Source organism: Oncorhynchus nerka, linkage group LG2 (assembly GCF_034236695.1).
Source record: "Oncorhynchus nerka isolate Pitt River linkage group LG2, Oner_Uvic_2.0, whole genome shotgun sequence".
In the NCBI taxonomy this organism is placed as follows: Eukaryota; Metazoa; Chordata; class Actinopteri; order Salmoniformes; family Salmonidae; genus Oncorhynchus; species Oncorhynchus nerka.
The window spans coordinates 34,061,316-34,078,867 of NC_088397.1; the positions used below are offsets into that span (position 1 = coordinate 34,061,316).

Here is a 17,552-nt window from a genome sequence, read left to right on the forward strand (position 1 = left end):
TTGTGCCAGCGGAGGAGAGAGGGGCAAGAAACTCCCTACCATTGTTGTTGTGTGGGATAATATGGCATTCCACCACTCTGCTGCAGTCATAGACTGGTTTGCTGCACATCCCAGGATGTCAGTCCTATTCCTGCCTCCATTCTCCCCCTTCCTAAACCCCATAGAGGAGTTTTTCTCTGCGTGGAGGTGGAAGGTTTATGACCACCATCCGCATGACCATATGTCCTTACTGGATGCCATGAATGCAGGGTGTGGAGACACTTCTCCTGAAGACTGCCAGGGTGTGGAGACACTTCTCCTGAAGACTGGCAGGGTGTGGAGACACTTCTCCTGAAGACTGCCAGGGTGTGGAGACACTTCTCCTGAAGACTGCCAAAGGTTGGATTAGACATCCCAGAAGATACTTTCCAAGATGCATCGCCAGAGAAGACATAAGATGTGATGTTGATGAGAACTTGTGGCCAGATGCAGGAGAGGGAGAACTAGAACACCCACAGTACTTTACAGTATAGGTGGTTAGACTAGACTATGTTGTTGATGTCATTTTTTTTGCAATTATTATTGCAGCCCTGGAATTTCAGGAATTTGTTTTTTTAACTTTGTATTTTTCACAAGTAAATTACTATATGCAAAGATATAGAAAGAAATAAAGGCTACTGAAGCAAATTGATTCATTCTTGTACATATACTTTAGTACAGTCAATAAAGTGAAAAGGTGTTCATTCTTATTCTATCATGAAATACTTATTTATGTGAAAAATCATAAAAACTTCAAACAAAAAAGTTAATTATTTATGTAATGGTCCCTGTTGTTAGTGTTTTTTAGGTCCGTGTGTTATGGGTGACAATGTATGCTTTCTGAGTGAGAATTGTTGCCAGTGTTATGGTCGAACGAGCTTATTTTGAGATATGTATGAAGTGTTTTGGTGGTTTGAGTGAGTTTTGGAGGTGAGATGAACTGTTCGGCCAAGATGCATGTTGGCAATGCAGACTGTGTGAAGAGATTTTAAAAGTGGCTTCAGTATTGACCGATGCTTGTTAGCAATTGAAAAAAAAACTGTAACAGTGAAACCCTGAAATACATTCACTCAGGTATTCCATCTTTATGATTTACCATTCACCATGATGATGTGGTCCAACCACTGAGTAACTTGAATTTCGGCATTACTTATTGTAACTTTACAATAAAAATACTTACAGTAAAGCTATAATAAACCTTCAGAACGAAGATATTCTAATGGATGGATAGATGGATGGGTGGGTGGATGGATGGACTGACTGATCATGTTTACTATCTTTCAAGAAGAAAATATGGCAACAGCTCACAAATTACTTACACGACATACATTTATGTGATGTACAGTACCAGTCAAAAGTTTGGACACACCTACTCATTCAAGGGTTTTTCCGTATTTTGCCTATTTTCTACATTGTAGAATAATAGTGAAGACATCGAAACTATGAAATAACATACATGGAATCATGTAGTAACCCCAAAAAATGTTAAACAAATCCAAATGCATTTGATATTTGAGATTCTTTAAAGTAGCCACCCTTTGCCTTGATGACAGCTTTGCACAGCTCTTGGCATTATGTCAACCAGCTTCATGAAGGTAATCACCTGGAATGCAATTCAATTAACAGGTGTGCCTTAAAAGTTCATTTGCGTTTGAGCCAATCAGTTGTGTTGTGACAAGGTAGGGGTGGTATACAGAAGATAGCCTATTTGGTAAAAGACCAAGTCCATATTATGGCAAGAACAGCTCAAATAAGCAGAGAGAAACAACAGTCCATCATTACTTTAAGACATGAAAGTCAGTCAATGTGGAAAATGTCAAGAACTTTGAAAGTTTCAAGAGCACTCGCAAGAGCCATCAAGCGTTATGATGAAACTGGCTCTCATGAGGACCACCACAGGAATGGAAGACCCAGAGTTACCTCTGCTGCAGAGGATAAGTTCATTAAAGTAAACTGCACCTTAGAATACAGCCCAAATAAATGCTTCACAGAGTTCAAGTAACAGACACATCTCAACATCAACTGTTCAGAGGCGACTGTGTGAATCAGGCCTTCATGGTCGAATTGCTGGAATCAAACCACAACTATAGGGCACCAATAATAGGACCAGACTTGCTTGGGCCAAGAAACACAAACAATGGAAATCTGTCATTGGGTCTGATGAGTCCAAATTTGAGATTTTTGGTTCCAATCGCTGTGTCTTTGTGAGACGCAGAGTAAGTGAGCGGATGATCTCCGCATGTGTGGTCCCCGCCGTGAACCATGGAGGAGGATGTGTGATGGTGTGGGAGTGCTTTCCTGGTGACACTGTCTGTGATTTATTTGAATTCAAGGCACACTTAACCAGCATGGCTACCACAGCATTCTGCAGCGATACACTATCCCATCTGGTTTGCACTAAGTGGGGCTATCATTTGTTTTTCAACAGGAGAATGACCAAAACACACCTCCAGGCTGTGTAAGGGCTATTTGGAGAGTGATGAAGTGCTGCATCAGATGACCTGGCCTCCACAATCACCCAACCTCAACACAATTGAGATGGTTTGGGGTGAGTTGGACCGCAGAGTGTAGGAAAAGCAGCCAACAAGGGCTCAGCATATGTGGGAAATCCAAGACTGCTGGAAAAGCATTCCTCATGAAGCTGGTTGAGAGAATACCAAGAGTGTGCAAAGCTGTCATCAAGGCAAAGGGTGGCTACTTTGAAGAATCTAAAAACTAAAATATATTTTGATTTGTTTAACACTTTGATGGTTACTACATGATTCCATATGTAATATGTCATAGTTTGTCATAGTCTTCACTAGTATTCTACAATGTAGAAAATAGTACCAATAAAGAAAAAACCTTTAATGAGTAGGTGTGTCTAATCATTTGACTGGCATTTGGAAAGTTCTCAGACCACTTGACATTTTCCACATTTTGTTATGTTAAAGCCTTATTCTAAAATTGATTAAATGATTTGTTTTTCCCTTCACCAATCTACACGCAATACCCCATAATGACAAAGCAAACACAGGTTTTTAGAAATGTTGGAATACCTATTTACAGATCCTTTACTCAGTACTTTGTTGAAGCATCTTTGTCAGCAATTACAGCCATGAGTCTTCTTGGGTATGATGCTACACACTTGGCAAACATGTATTTAGGGTGTTTCTCTGATTCTTCTCTGCAGATCTTCTCAAACTCTGTCAAGTTGGAAGGGGAGCATTGCTGCATGGCTATTTTCAGGTTTCTCCAGAGATGTATGATCAGGTTCAAGTCCGGGCTCTAGCTGGGTCACTCAAGGACATTCAGAGAAATGTCCCGAAGCCACTCCTGCATTGTCTTGGCAGTGTGCTTAGGGTCATTGTCCTGTTGGAAGTTGAACCTTCGCCCCAGCCTGAGGTCCTGAGTGCTCGGTAGCAGGTTTTCAACAAGGATCTCTCTGTACTTTGCTCCGTTCATCTTTGCTTCAATCATGACTAGTCTCAAAGTCAATGCCGCTGAAAAACATCCCCACAGCATGATGCTGCCACCACCATGCTTCACCGTAGGGACGGTGCCAGGTTTCCTCCAGATGTGACGCTTGGCATTCATGCCAAAGTGTTCAATCTTGGTTTCATCAGACCAGATAATCTTGTTTCTCATCTCCGAGAGTCTTTAGGTGCCTTTTTGTAAACTCCAAGCGAGCTGTCATGTGCCTTTTACTGAGGAGTGGCTTCCAACTGGCCACTCCACCATAAAAGCCTGATTGGTGGAGTGCTGCAGAGATGGTTGTTCTTCTGGAATGTTATCCCATCTCTACAGAGGAACTCTAGAGCTCTGTCAGAGTGACCATTATGTTCCTGGTCACCTGCATGACCAAGGTCCTTCTCTTTCGATTGCTCAGATTAGCCGTCCGGCCAGCTCTAGGAAGAGTCTTGGTGTTTCCAAACTTCTTCTATTTAAGAATGGTAGAGGCCACTTTGTTCTTGGGGAACTTCAATGCTGCAGAACTGTTTTGGTACCCTTCCCCAGATCTGTCCCTCAACACAATCCTGTCTCGGAGCTCTACGCTCAATTCCTTTGACCTCATGACTTGTTTTTTTCTCTGACATACACTGTCAACTGTGGGACCTTGAAATAGACAGGTGTGTGCCTTTCTAAATCATGTCCAATCAATTGAATTAGCCACAGTTGGACTCCAATCATGTTGTAGAAACATCTCAAGGATGATCAATGGAAAGAGGATGCTCCTGAGCTCAATTTCTCTTCTCATAGCAAATGGGCTGAATATCAAATAAAAAAAATCAAATTGTATTTGTCACATTCGCCGACTACAACAGCTGTAGACCTTGCAGTGAAATGCCTACTTACAAGCCCTTAACCAACCATGCAGTTCTGAAAAATAAGCGTTAATAAAAAAATAGATAAGTAAAATATGTAAAATAAAATTAACAAGTAATTAAAGAGCAGCAGTAAAATAACAATAGTGAGGCTATATACAGGGGTACCGGTAGAGAGTCAATGTGCGGGGGCACCGGTTAGTCCAGGTAATTGAGCTAATATGTACATGTAGGTAGAATTAAAGTGACTATACATAGATAATAAACAGAGAGTAGCAGCAGTGTAAAAGAGGGGGGCAATGCAAATAGTTTGGGTAGCCCTTCGATTAGCTATTCAGGAGTCTTGTGGTTTGGGGGTACAAGCTGTTAAGAAGCCTTTTGGACCTAAACTAGGCGCTCCGGTACCGCTTACCGAATACTTACGTAAATAAGGTATTTCTGTTTGAATGGGGTGGTTGCAAAACTTTCTAAAAACCTGTTCTAGCTTGGTCATTATGGGGTGTTGTGTGTAGATTACTGGGGGGAATTGTTTATTTAATCCATTATAGAATAAGGCTGTATCGAAACAAATTTGGAAAAAAGTCCAGGAGTAATGAATACTTTCCAAAGGCACTGAATACACACCTTATACAGTACACCACACTGACAATGCTGACACAGATGACAACTTCGTTTAGTCCTATTTGTTTCCTGTTGTAATCCTACACAACCACACACACATATCCTGAGACATCATTCATTGCCTTTCACTATGTCACAGTATCTTTATCCGCCACCCTCGAAGGAGACACCTGTCAAGTCCTCCTACTCCTTCTCCTCCTCCTGAGTTTCCCTCTCACTCATCACTTTTGGCTGTTGTCGTTCTGTCTCTCTCTCTCTCCCCTCTATAATATAATAATATATCTCACACACAAACACATTCATAATCTATCTTTTTTTCCCCTGAAATCTATCTTTTTTCCCTTGTTTCTGTGTATGTGTGTATAAAGAGAGGGAAAGGGAATGAGGGATCATTCCCTTTCCCTCTCTTTATACACACATACACAGAAACACATACAGAATCTCTCCCCTTGTCTCTCGTCCCTCTTTCCTCCCTCATTCAGGAAAACAAGCATAATGTAGCTGTGATTGAATTGGGCTGTATCTCATTCAGGGATGGTGGGAGGAAAGGAGGGAGGGAGCGGTGGTGGGGTGGTGTACCCGCAGGATGTACCCACAACATGTAGTATAGCGCAACACACACACACACACACACACACACACACACACACACACACACACACACACACACACACACACAACAGTAGAGGAAAGGAGAGCCTTATCACAATCACACACAGCCACAATGTTGTTCCATCGGGAGGGGAGGGGTGAGGGAAGGCCAGAGTCACGGTGACTAGTGGCGGTGCCATGCTAGTGACATGCTAACTCAATCAGCGGCCAGTCGATTCAGGAGCCAGCCCTCAGCCCTGGGAACCGAACTGTAGCAACAGTGGCTTGCAAAAGTATTCATCCCCTTTGCATTTTTCCTATGTTGTTGCTTTACACCCTGGAATTAAAATTGATTTTGGAGGGTTTGTCTCATTTGATTTACAGAAAACTTGAGCGTGCATAGCTACCCCCCCATAGTCAATACTTTGTAGGGCCACCTTCTGCAGCAATTACAGCTGCAAGTCTCTTGGGGTAAGTCTCTATAAGCTTGGCACATCTAGCCACTGGGATTTTTGCCATTCTTCAAGGCAAACTGCTCCAGCTCCTTCAAATTGGATGGGTTCTGTTGGTGTACAGAAATCTTTAAGTCATACCACATATTCTCAATTGGATTGAGGTCTGGGCTTTTCCAAGACATTTAAATGTTTCCCCTTAAACCATGAAGTTATATTCTTCAAGAATCAATGGAAATATATATACAAGTCGTAAGTTTACATACACCTTAGCCAAATACATTTAAACTCAGTTTAGCACAATTCCTGACATTTAATCCATGTAAAAATGTCTTATCCCAAAGGAAACTGCAAATGTGGCTCATGCGCACAGCGTAATAACACCATAGAAACGTCTTTCTTCAGACACCCACATACAGGTCGAAAGATCCCTGTTAGGGGTATCATCTCATGCAAGACCAAGGGAGTAATCTATCTCATCACCTGTTCATGTGGACAAGCCTACGTAGGACAAACGAAAAGACAATTAAAACAATGCATTGCTGAACACCGCAGCTCAATCAGGTGTAAGAACATTGACTATCCAGTAGCAGCTCACCTTGTTGAAGCTAACTATTCCATCTCCTCCCTCAAATACACAGGCATTGAGCATGTTGCTCTACCAAGGAGAGGAGGTAACATTGAGATCCTACTACTACAAAGAGAGGGTTACTGGATATCCTATCTAAAAACATTGAACGCTAGTGGTCTGAATATTGACTGTCTTATAAATGTAAAAAATATTTTTTTTACAGCTTATTAGCGTAAACATGATATGTTCCCCCTGTTGATGATGATCATTATATATTAAGGTTGAACCAATATCACATGTATCAAAAATGGAATACGAAATCATGTGAAATTGAATGAAACAATAATGTATGTTGATGCTAACATGATGTACAATATTCCATTATGTTTCTATATGATAACAATAGCACAATATATTTAATATGCCATATGTGGATGTATTTCAAGGCTTGTCTTCAAACTCAGTGCCTCTTTGCTTGACATCATGGGAAAATCAAAAGAAATCAGCCAAGACCTCAGAAAATAAATTGTAGACCTCCACAAGTCTGGTTCATCCTTGGGAGCAATTTCCAAACGCCTGAAGGTACCACGTTCATCTGTACAAACAATATTATGCAAGTATAAACACCATGGGACCACGCAGCCATCATACCGCTCAGGAAGGAGACGTGTTCTGTCTCCTAGAGATGAACGTACTTTGGAGAGAAAAGTGCAAATCAATCCCAGAACAACAGCAAAGGAAACCGTTACAGAGAAGATCTTTGTTTTAACTATTTTGACAAACATTTTGTACATCAGTTGTACAATTTGAGTGTGAACGGGGCCTATAACAGTCAGTAGGCAACTTGATCTCATAGTTTCACTTCGGGATTTGACGTATTTGGATGAACGTCGTTTTTTGACCCATTTAATTCCGCGTGGTTACAGGGTGAAAACAGAAACATCTCAAAGGGTTACGTTTAGGTATTAATTCAGAATGGTTAAGGTCAGGGCTATGGTTTGGTGAAAGTATCAAACTAAATACTAAACAACAACAAAATTGAAGGGTTATTTTTATGGTGAGCGCTGAGGACGGCATATATCGAAGTCCTCAGGACCTTTTCAAATATCTGAAATGGTATACACAAATGACATACACAAAATAGACCAAATTGGTTTCAGTGAAATTAAAGAATTACTTGTTTAACTTTTTTTTTTAAATGGAAAAGTGGTGCGTGCATATGTATTCACCCCCTTTGCTGTGAAGCCCCAAAGTAAGATCTGGTGCAACCAATTACCTTCAGAAGACACATAATTAGTTACATTGCACACAGGTGGACATTATTTAAGTGTCATATGATCTGTCACATGATCTCAGTATATATACCCCTGTTCTGAAAGGTCCCAGAGTCTGCAACACCACTAAGCAGGGGCACTATGAAGACCAAGGAGCTTTCTAAACAGGTCAGGGACAAAGTTGTGGAGAAGTACAGATAAGGGTTGGGTGATAAAAAAATATCCTCAACTTTGAGCATCCCACGGAGCACCATTAAATCCATTATTAAAAAATGGAAAGAATATGGCACCACAACAAACCTGCCAAGAGAGTGCCGCCTACCAAAACTCACAGACCATTTTTTTGCATCCTGTAGCACAAACTCAAAAAAGTTCTGTGACACTGTAAAGTCCATGGAGAATAACAGCACCTCCTCCCAGCTGCCCACTGCACCGAGGCTAGGAAACACTGTCACCACCGATAAATCTGCGATAATTGAGAATTTCAACAAGCATTTTTCTAAGGCTGGCTATGCTTTCCACCTGGCTACCCCTACCCCGGTCAACTGCCCGGCACCCTCCACAGCAACCCGCCCAAGCAAATCAAATCAAATCAAATGTATTTATATAGCCCTTCTTACATCAGCTGATATCTCAAAGTGCTGTACAGAAACCCAGCCTAAAACCCCAAACAGCAAGCAATGCAGGTGTAGAAGCACGGTGGCTAGGAAAAACTCCCTAGAAAGGCGAAAACCTAGGAAGAAACCTAGAGGGGAACCAGGCTATGTGGGGTGGCCAGTCCTCTTCTGGCTGTGCCGGGTGGAGATTATAACAGAACATGGTCAAGATGTTCAAATGTTCATAAATAATAAGGCAGAACAGTTGAAACTGGAGCAGCAGCACGGCCAGGTGGACTGGGGACAGCAAGGAGTCATCATGTCAGGTAGTCCTGAGGCATGGTCCTAGGGCTCAGGTCCTCAGAGAGAGAAAAAGAAAAAGAAAAAGAGAGAGCACACTTAAATTCACACAGGACACCGAATGGGACAGGATAAGTACTCCAGATATAACAAACTGACCCTAGCCCCCCGACACATAAACTACTGCAGCATAAATACTGGAGGCTGAGACAGGAGGGGTCAGGAGACACAAGCCCCCACCATTTCTCCTTCACCCAAATCCAGATATCTGATGTTCTGAAAGAGCTGCAAAATCTGGACCCCTACAAAACAACCAGACTAGACAATCTGAACCCTCTCTTGTTCTCAACTTTCCTACCTGGCTAAATAAAGGTGAAATAAATTTTAAAAAATTAAAAGGAGGGCATTAGAGAGGCAACAAAGAGACCAAAGATAACCCTGAAGGAGCTGCAAAGCTCCACAGCAGAGATTGGAGTATCTGTCCATAGGACCACTTTAAGCTGTACAATCCACAGAGATGGGCTTCGCGGAAGAGTGGCCAGAAAATAATAAGCAAAAATGTTTTCGCCAAAAGGCATGTGGGAGACTCCCCGAACATATGGAAGAAGGTCAGATGTGACTAAAATTGAGCTTTTTGGCCATTAAGGAAAACGCTATGTCTGGCGCAAACCCAACACTTCTCATCACCCAGAGAACACCATCCCCATAGTGAAGCATGATAGCGGCAGCATCATGCTGTGGGGATGTGTTTCATCGCCAGGGACTGGGAAACCGGTCAGAATTAAAGGAATGATGGATGGTGCTAAATACAGGGATTTTTTAAGGGAAACCTGTTTCTTTTGATTTGAGACTGGGATGGAGGTTCACCTTCCAGCAGGACAATGCATACTGCTAAAGCGACACTTGAGTGGTTTAAGGTGAAACATGTAAATGTCTTGGAATGGCCTAGTCAAAGCCCAGGCCTCAATCCAATTGAGAATCTGTGGTATGACTTAAAGATTGCTGTACACCAGCAGAACCCATCCAACTTGAAGGAGCTGGAGCAGTTTTGCCTTGAAGAATGGGCGAAAATATCAGTTGGCTAGATGTGCCAAGCTTATAGAGACATACCCCAGGAGAAAGTATTAACTTGGAGGGTGAATAGTTATGCAAGATTTCGCTTATTTCTTGTTTGTTTCACAACAAAAACTATATTGCATCTTCAAAGTGGTAGACATTGTTGTGTAAATCAAATGATACAAACCCCCCAAAAATCTATTTTAATTCCAGGAAGTAAGGCAACAAAATAGGAAAAATGCCAAGGGGATTAATATTTCGCAAGTAGAAAGCGATGGGTTAGAAGAAGCCTACATCGGCAATCCATAAAGTAAAATGTAACATTCATATATGGCCAGTTATGTAAACTTTAACACTGATTTATCCTGCAATAGATGTCGTTCAATTGGTAACATAGATGTTTGTCTTCTTCTAATGCCTCTAAAAGGGAAAGTAATCTAAAAGTAACGGAATGTAATCAGATTATGTTACTGAGTTTTGGTAATCCAAAAGTTACATTACTGATTACAATATCGGACAGGTAACTAGTAACTGTAATGGATTACATTTAGAAAGTAACCTACCCAACCCTGATTGTACATGACCTGTTTGTCTGACAAGGGGGGAATCCAGAGGGATCACTCACTCACTTGTGGTGAGGGAAGGATGATTCATAGTAATGGCTGATACCATTCCATTAATTCTGTTCCAGCCACTACTTAAACACACACATACACATGCACACACATGCACACACACCCACAAGCGCCATGCTCTACCAACTGAGCCACAAGTATCTATGTCCAGATGTTTCCATACAATTCTCTGAAGAGTGACCTCTCTTTGAACCTGCCCCTTGTGACAGCAGTCAATTGGCCAACAGAACGCACTGCATCAGGCACGCTATATTGTGACACATAGCGACTCTAGCCTGGTCCCAGATCTATTTGCTCTATCTTGTCAACTCCTTTTCTCATTGTCACACCAAACATTGACAATAGGAATTGGCAAGCCAGCACAAACAGAGTCCGACGAGAAGGATATCATGCTTTCACTGGAACCGGCCCAGGTCCCTGCCTTTTGCGTGAAGAAAAGATGCAGGACAAGGCGCCGCAGATCGGGCTGCCTTCTGAGAATCCGTAGGCGAGTAAACTCCCACTGACATCTGTTTTTCTTGCTAACGTGCAATCATTGGAAAATAAAATTGATGACCTACGATTAAGATTATCCTACCAATGGGACATCAAAAACTGTAACATCTTATGTTTCATCGAGACGTGGCTGAACGACGATATGGACAATATAGAGCTGGCAGGATTTTCCATGCACCGGCAGAACAGAAACGCTACCTCTGGTAAGACGAGGGGTGGGGGTGTGTGTCTATTTGTCAATAACAGCGGGTGCGCGATGTCTAATATTAAAGAAGTCTCGAGGTATTGCTGGCCTGAGGTAAAGTAACTTTATGATAAGCTATAGACCACACTATCTACCAAGAGAGTTCTCATCATAGCCATCTATTTACCACCACAGAATGAATCTGGCACTAAGACTGCTCTCAACCAACTCTGTAAGGCCATAAGCAAAGAAGAAAATGCTCACCCAGAAACGGCACTCCTAGTGGAGGAAGGGGACTTTTATGCAGGAAAACTTAAATCAGTTTTACCAAATTTTTACCAGCATGTCACATGCAACCAGAGAAAAATAAATCCTAGACCACTTTTACTCCACACACAGAGATGCACACAAAGCTCTCCCCCACCTTCCATTTGGCACATCTGACCATAATTATATCTTCCTGATTCCTGCTTACAAGCAAAAACTAAAGCAGGAAGTACCAGTGACTTTCTCAACACGGAAGTGGTCAGATGACGCGGATAATGGGCTACAGGACCATTTTGCTAGCACAGATAGGAATATGTTCCGGATTTCATCCAATGGCATTGGCTTCATCAATAACTGCATTGACGACGTTGTCCCCACAGTGACTGTACGTACATATCTCAACCAGAAGCCATGGATTACAGGCAACATCCTCATCGAGCTAAAGGCTAGAGCTGCTGCTTTCAAGGAGCGAGAGACTAATCCGTACACTTATAAGAAATCCTACTATGCCCTCAGATGACCCATCAAACAAGCAAAGCATCAACACAGGATAAAGATTGAATCCTACTACACCGGCTCTGACGCTCATCACATGTGGCAGGGCTTGAAAACTATAACGGACTACAAAGGGAAACCCAGACGCGAGCTGCCCAGTGATGCAAGCCTACCAGCCTTTTATGCTTGCTTCGAGGCAAGCAACACTGAAGCATGCATGAGAGCACCAGCTGTTTTGGATGACTGTGTGATAACGCTTTCGGTAGCTGATGTGAACAAAATCTTTTAATAGGTCAACATTCACAAAGCCGCTGGGTGAGACGGATTACCAGGACGTGTACTCAAAGCATGTGCGGACCAACTGTCAAGTAACTTCACTGACATTTTCAACCTGTCCCTGACCGAGTCTGTAATACCTACATGTTTCAAGCAGACCACCATAGTCCCTGTGCCCAAGGAAGCAAAGGTAACCTGCCTACATGATTACCACCCCGTGGCACTCACGTCAATAGCCATGAAGTGCTTTGATAGGCAGGTCATGGCTCACATCAACAGCATCCTCCCATCATTAAGTTTGCTGATGACACAACAGTGGTAGGCCTGATCACTGACAACTATGAGACGGCCTATAGGGAGGAGGTCAGAGAACTGGCAGTGTGATGCCAGCTCTCTCTCAGTGTGAGCAAGACAAAGGTGCTGATCGTGGACTACAGGAAAAGGTGGGCCCAACAGGCCCCCATTAACATCGATGGGGCTGTAGTGGAGTGGGTTGAGAGTTTCAAGTTCCTTGGTTTCCACATCCCCAATGAACTATCATGGTGCAAACATACCAAACCTTTCCCCCTCAGGAGACTGAATATATTTGGCATGGGTCCCCAGATCATCAAAAGGTTCTACAGCTGCACCGTCGAGAGCATGCTGAACGGCTGCATCACCACCTGGTATGGCAACTGCTCGGCATCTGACTATAAGGCGCTACAGAGGGTAGTGAGAACGGCCCGATACATCACTGGGGCCAAGCTTCCTGCCATCCAGGACCTATATAATAGGCGGTGTCAGAGCAAAGCCCATAAAATTGTCAGAGACTCCAGTTACCCAAGTTATAGAAATGTTTTTTTCTGCTACCGCACGGCAAGCGTTACCAGAGCATCAAGTCTAGGACCAAATGACTCCTCAACAGCTTCTACCCCCAAGCCATAAGACTGCTGAACAATGAATAAAATAGCCACAAGACCATTTACATTGAATATGCATATATAATAAACAGTGAGTAGCAGCAGTGGGGGGCACTGCTGCTACTCACTGTTTATTATCTATGCAAAGTCACTTCACCCCCACCTACATGTACAGATTACCTCAACTAACTTGTACCCCACACACTAACTCGGTACCCTGCCCCCTGTTTATAGCCTCGATATTGTGTTACTTTTTATTATTACTTTTTATTTTAGTCTACTTGGTAAATATTTTCTTCTCTTCTTGAACTTTACTGTTGGTGAAGGGCTTGTAAGTAAGCATTTCACAGTAATGTCTACACTTGTTGTAGTCGACAAATACAGTTTGATTTGATTTTAACAATTTCCCAGTGTGCCTTGCCTTTTTTTGATCCATTTGTATAGTTTCCACCCATGACTGTATTTGTTAGTGACTGAGACATGGTTGTTGAATTCATCGATTTTCAGTCCTTTGGACTTCCCCAAGTGAGTTCCTAGGTGAATATTATCATTGTAATTGAACCACTACATATATCAGAAGGCCTTATATAGTGGCCTGAAACTCATAGTTTACAAGTAGGGTTGCAAACTTTCGCAAACATTTTTCCAGTACTCTTCCAACCAGGATTTCTGGAAAACCTGGGAAATTTACTAGAATTTTGAAACACTAACTGTAAATGACATTATGCTGGTTTGCAAAGTGATGTGTAATTCCTATTGGAATCTAGCCTGTATTCATCTATCCAACAGTTGAGAATTGTATTCACCCGCAACCTGCAATCATAATGACTGCTAGGGTTAAGAACCATTTCCCTTATCGATGCAAAAATTCAATGATTGAATCAATCATCAATGTACATGCATAAACACAGATATTAAAAACAATTCCAAAAAATCTACCTGCAGTAGAGTATGCTGGGAAAAAAAGTTAATTTGTTATCATACTGTATCTTTAAAAAAAAATCTTGGTGTGACTTCTCATTTAGTTTTGAGTCAGTGCCATATTAACATTTTTAAGTGATAATGACTTTTCATTGACTTTGAATTTGTTATCATACTGTATCTTTAAAAAGAAAAATCTTGGTGTGACTTCTCATTTAGTTTTGAGTCAGTGCCATATTAACATTTTTAAGTGATAATGACTTTTCATTGACTTTGAGTACAACTTACTAGATGTATTTGAGTTAAAAATGCTTTGGGGTTTAGAGTGATGTCCTCAACATCCATCATCTGCCTGTCAAAACCAGGGATGAAGGTAGTACTGGAGGAGCGGTTGAGACAGCATGAGAGAGAAAAAGAGGATGAAATTCAAAATATATATTTTTTTTTGACAAATTAACTGAAAATACTGATAAGAGAGAACTAATCTTAACCTAAATTTGGTAGTGATGGAGATGTCCCTTGATAATTATCAAACAAATATGAGCATGTAGGCCAATGTTTTGGTTGTGTTACCTCATCATTGTCGAACCACAGTAAGCTCCACAAGGACGAAAGCATCCTGCCAAAAGTAACCTGCCAAAATCATCATAAAATAGTGTGGCTGTTACTGCATCCTCATCACAGTGATGATTCCTGGCCTATTGGTGGGAGGCTGGGAGCTGTCTTTTCAGCACCACACACACACACACACACACACACATAATTATCATGACTCATATGTTGGGTTTACAGACACCTGTTTTCATAGAGCACTTCAGTTGAAACTGACCCAAGATCAGTGTCTAGGAGCAACTCGATCCCACACTGTGCCCCCCCTGTGTGGCTTTGGATATCATGTAGGCTAGGCCTATCTAATCTACTGGTGCATCATCAGTATAAAGAGCATTACACTTCAACAGTCAACCAACAACAATATAGGCCTACTTTACGATTTCCACAACGCTGAATAAAACATTTTGAATCAATCTCCCTCTGTTGTGTTGATCTTTCACGTGAATGAATAAGATGAGGTGCGCTACTGTAGCCTATGTGTGCATACAGAATCATAGTCATATTCAAGCAAATGCATTTATTTAATTGATGATTTATCATGATTTGTTTGTTTGTTGTCACTGACTGGTTCATGAATACTGACCGCCTGGCTGCCATTCGCTTGGAGCTCGCCTTTCTATAGATGGATCTCAGCACCATGGACAGCTCTCACACACGTCCATGGTGTCTGTCTGGCTGTCGACTATTAAAAAAATAAGATTAAAACTAAACAACAATTCTATACTGAAACTCTAAAGGCACAGGAAATCTCACACCAAAAACACCGAATGCACTATAAACGATGTTTTCCAAGCAGGCTACTCGTGAATGTTGCATACAATTACCGGATAGAGATGGCAAGGGCACACTGAAACATAGACCTCTATTTGAATGGCTCTTGACCAACCAGTCGGTGAAGTGTAAAACAATACTACAGGTTCGGAGCTTCCTCCAGGCCACATAGTCATATTTGAGGTATAAATTATGTGATAAAAAGAGAGCAGCTGTCGTAATTCTGTGTCAACGCCATTGTCGAGTTTACGACTGATAAGACTGCCCTGGGCTACATACAGCAGGCGAATAACGAGCTGTGCCAAATGCGACGGGGGGAAAGGCCCTTCCAGCGGATTAGGAATGGAAGCCACCGGTGCCCTGTTAACGTTATTGAAATGTACTCAATGTGGAGTGGAGTGGCCATGGCGGAACACCTGGCACCGAGTGGCCGCTACACCGCATGCGCAGCTCAATACTGAAAAAAGACCACCACCTGCATGTGGTGCGGGATGATGCATGAATAGGAAAATAGTAGTAGCTATTGTAATCTTTGCCATATACTAGCCTAGCACACAATAAAATATCGAAATCAATATTTTACAGAAAGAATTAACATGTAAACCTGGCTGATATTTGCTTGGAAATAATAGCCTATTTCTAGTGAAATTGTGGAGCCTGTGGAAGGAAAGTTAGGACACCTCATGGCCTTGCCCTTTTCCCATTCCACAACCGATTTAAAACTCCTCAATTGTGGAAAAAGCAACCAAAGACACACATGCAAGACCTTAGACTATAAGGCCATATGCTTCTCATCCTGTTTGAGCCTTCTGGTAAGAGAGCAGAGGATCTCCTTGAATCTGATATCCGTTACCATGACGATCGACGACTGTATGAGACCAAACTGCATCTATTTAGGCAAAACCAACAGATTGGGGGACGATCCCCGTCAGCCTACCTTACATTCATCCATGCATGTTCTCACTGAATATGCATCCGTTTCATATTTCTGAGTCATAAGCTCAAATTCCTCATATTTCTCCAGGGCGTGTTGGTCGTAGCGCTGGTACGCCTGGACGCACAGGCTGCACCTCGCCACATCGCCATCAATAATCACGTCAAGACTGCAGTTCAAATTGTCCGGACTCGTAGACCCGTAAAACAAATCCAAAATAGAATAAGAATTACAAAAGGAAAGGTACAAATCACTTATATTTACAGTCCGGGTCCCTTCTTTTCCCGAAAGGTCCTTGCACAAATGGTCGGCGTCATCAAAAGTAAAGCAGTTTTTAGATAAACTATCGCGATGGCAAGTTTCAAGTCGCCACAAAGGTTTGGTAGAATTCCCTACAAAAATAGCATATTCGTTTTCTCGGAGGCTGCTGTGTGCTAAATGGAGGTTGGATGATGGGATTGGGTTTGCAGATGGGTAAACTCCCATGTCCGTCAATGCAAACTTATCACGGGTCCTTGTCAATTTCGCCTCGGCGCAGAACCATAAGTGATCAGAGAGCAGAATGGTTACAAACAAGAGTGAAGCCAAGGACAGTCGCCATCTCTGGGCCCGCTCTGAGTCGGTGAATGGCTTTTCGTTCTCGCGGGGTTCTAGCCAGATTTTGAAGCCGTCTTCTTGCTGCAGACACGTCCAAGCACCCCTGGTCATATTTTGGTAACGCGCTTCTTCACCGGCCGACTCCACCGTGGGGGTTTCTCTGCCACAACATGCATTGACTTGGGGTCTAATTTGCGTTTTTCACCTCTTAAATGTTGTGTCGTGGGTGGTGCTGCTGGTTTACCTCCGCGATTATCTGTAATTCACATTCAATTAATGTGTTGGAGGAGATTAAGCCGTGATTTGATGGGGCCCCGTTCTCCATGGCTCTCCGATGAAGATGCTAGTTTTCTGTAGCAACATGTCTCGCTTCCCCCTCCTCTGCTCTAGCCTGCGCTCAGCACTGGTCCTTTGTGTAGACCCGTTTTACGGCAAGCTGCATTTACGTTCGCCTTGAATCCGCCGGTGGTGGCTCTCGGATGAGGGCTGGGTTCTATGTCAGCCCAGTGATTTTCGCTTACGTGTCTGCTAGGCGGCAAAGTGCCAGAGATGTTGTCTTTTGATGTCCACTGTCATCTTGGACCTGGGTTAGTTGTCGCCATCGTGTTCTTCTTGGAACACTTTTTTGAGGTGCTGTGTCGTGCGCGACATCTTTAGAGTTGCGACCGTTCCATTCTGACGCA

The 17,552-nt window shown here is 42.5% G+C and overlaps 1 protein-coding gene across 1 annotated transcript in view; it reads right to left on the bottom strand.

Moving 5' to 3' along the window:
• The window catches only part of nalf1a (NALCN channel auxiliary factor 1a), a 65,913-nt gene extending 48,510 nt beyond the window's left edge, over positions 1–17,403 (bottom strand). The window contains exon 1 of the mRNA XM_029668692.2: positions 16,276–17,403. Within this exon, the coding sequence (XP_029524552.1) occupies positions 16,276–16,980 (705 nt within the window). The 5' untranslated portion in view covers positions 16,981–17,403. The remainder of the gene's footprint in view (positions 1–16,275) is intronic.
• Positions 17,404–17,552: the final 149 nt, after the last annotated feature.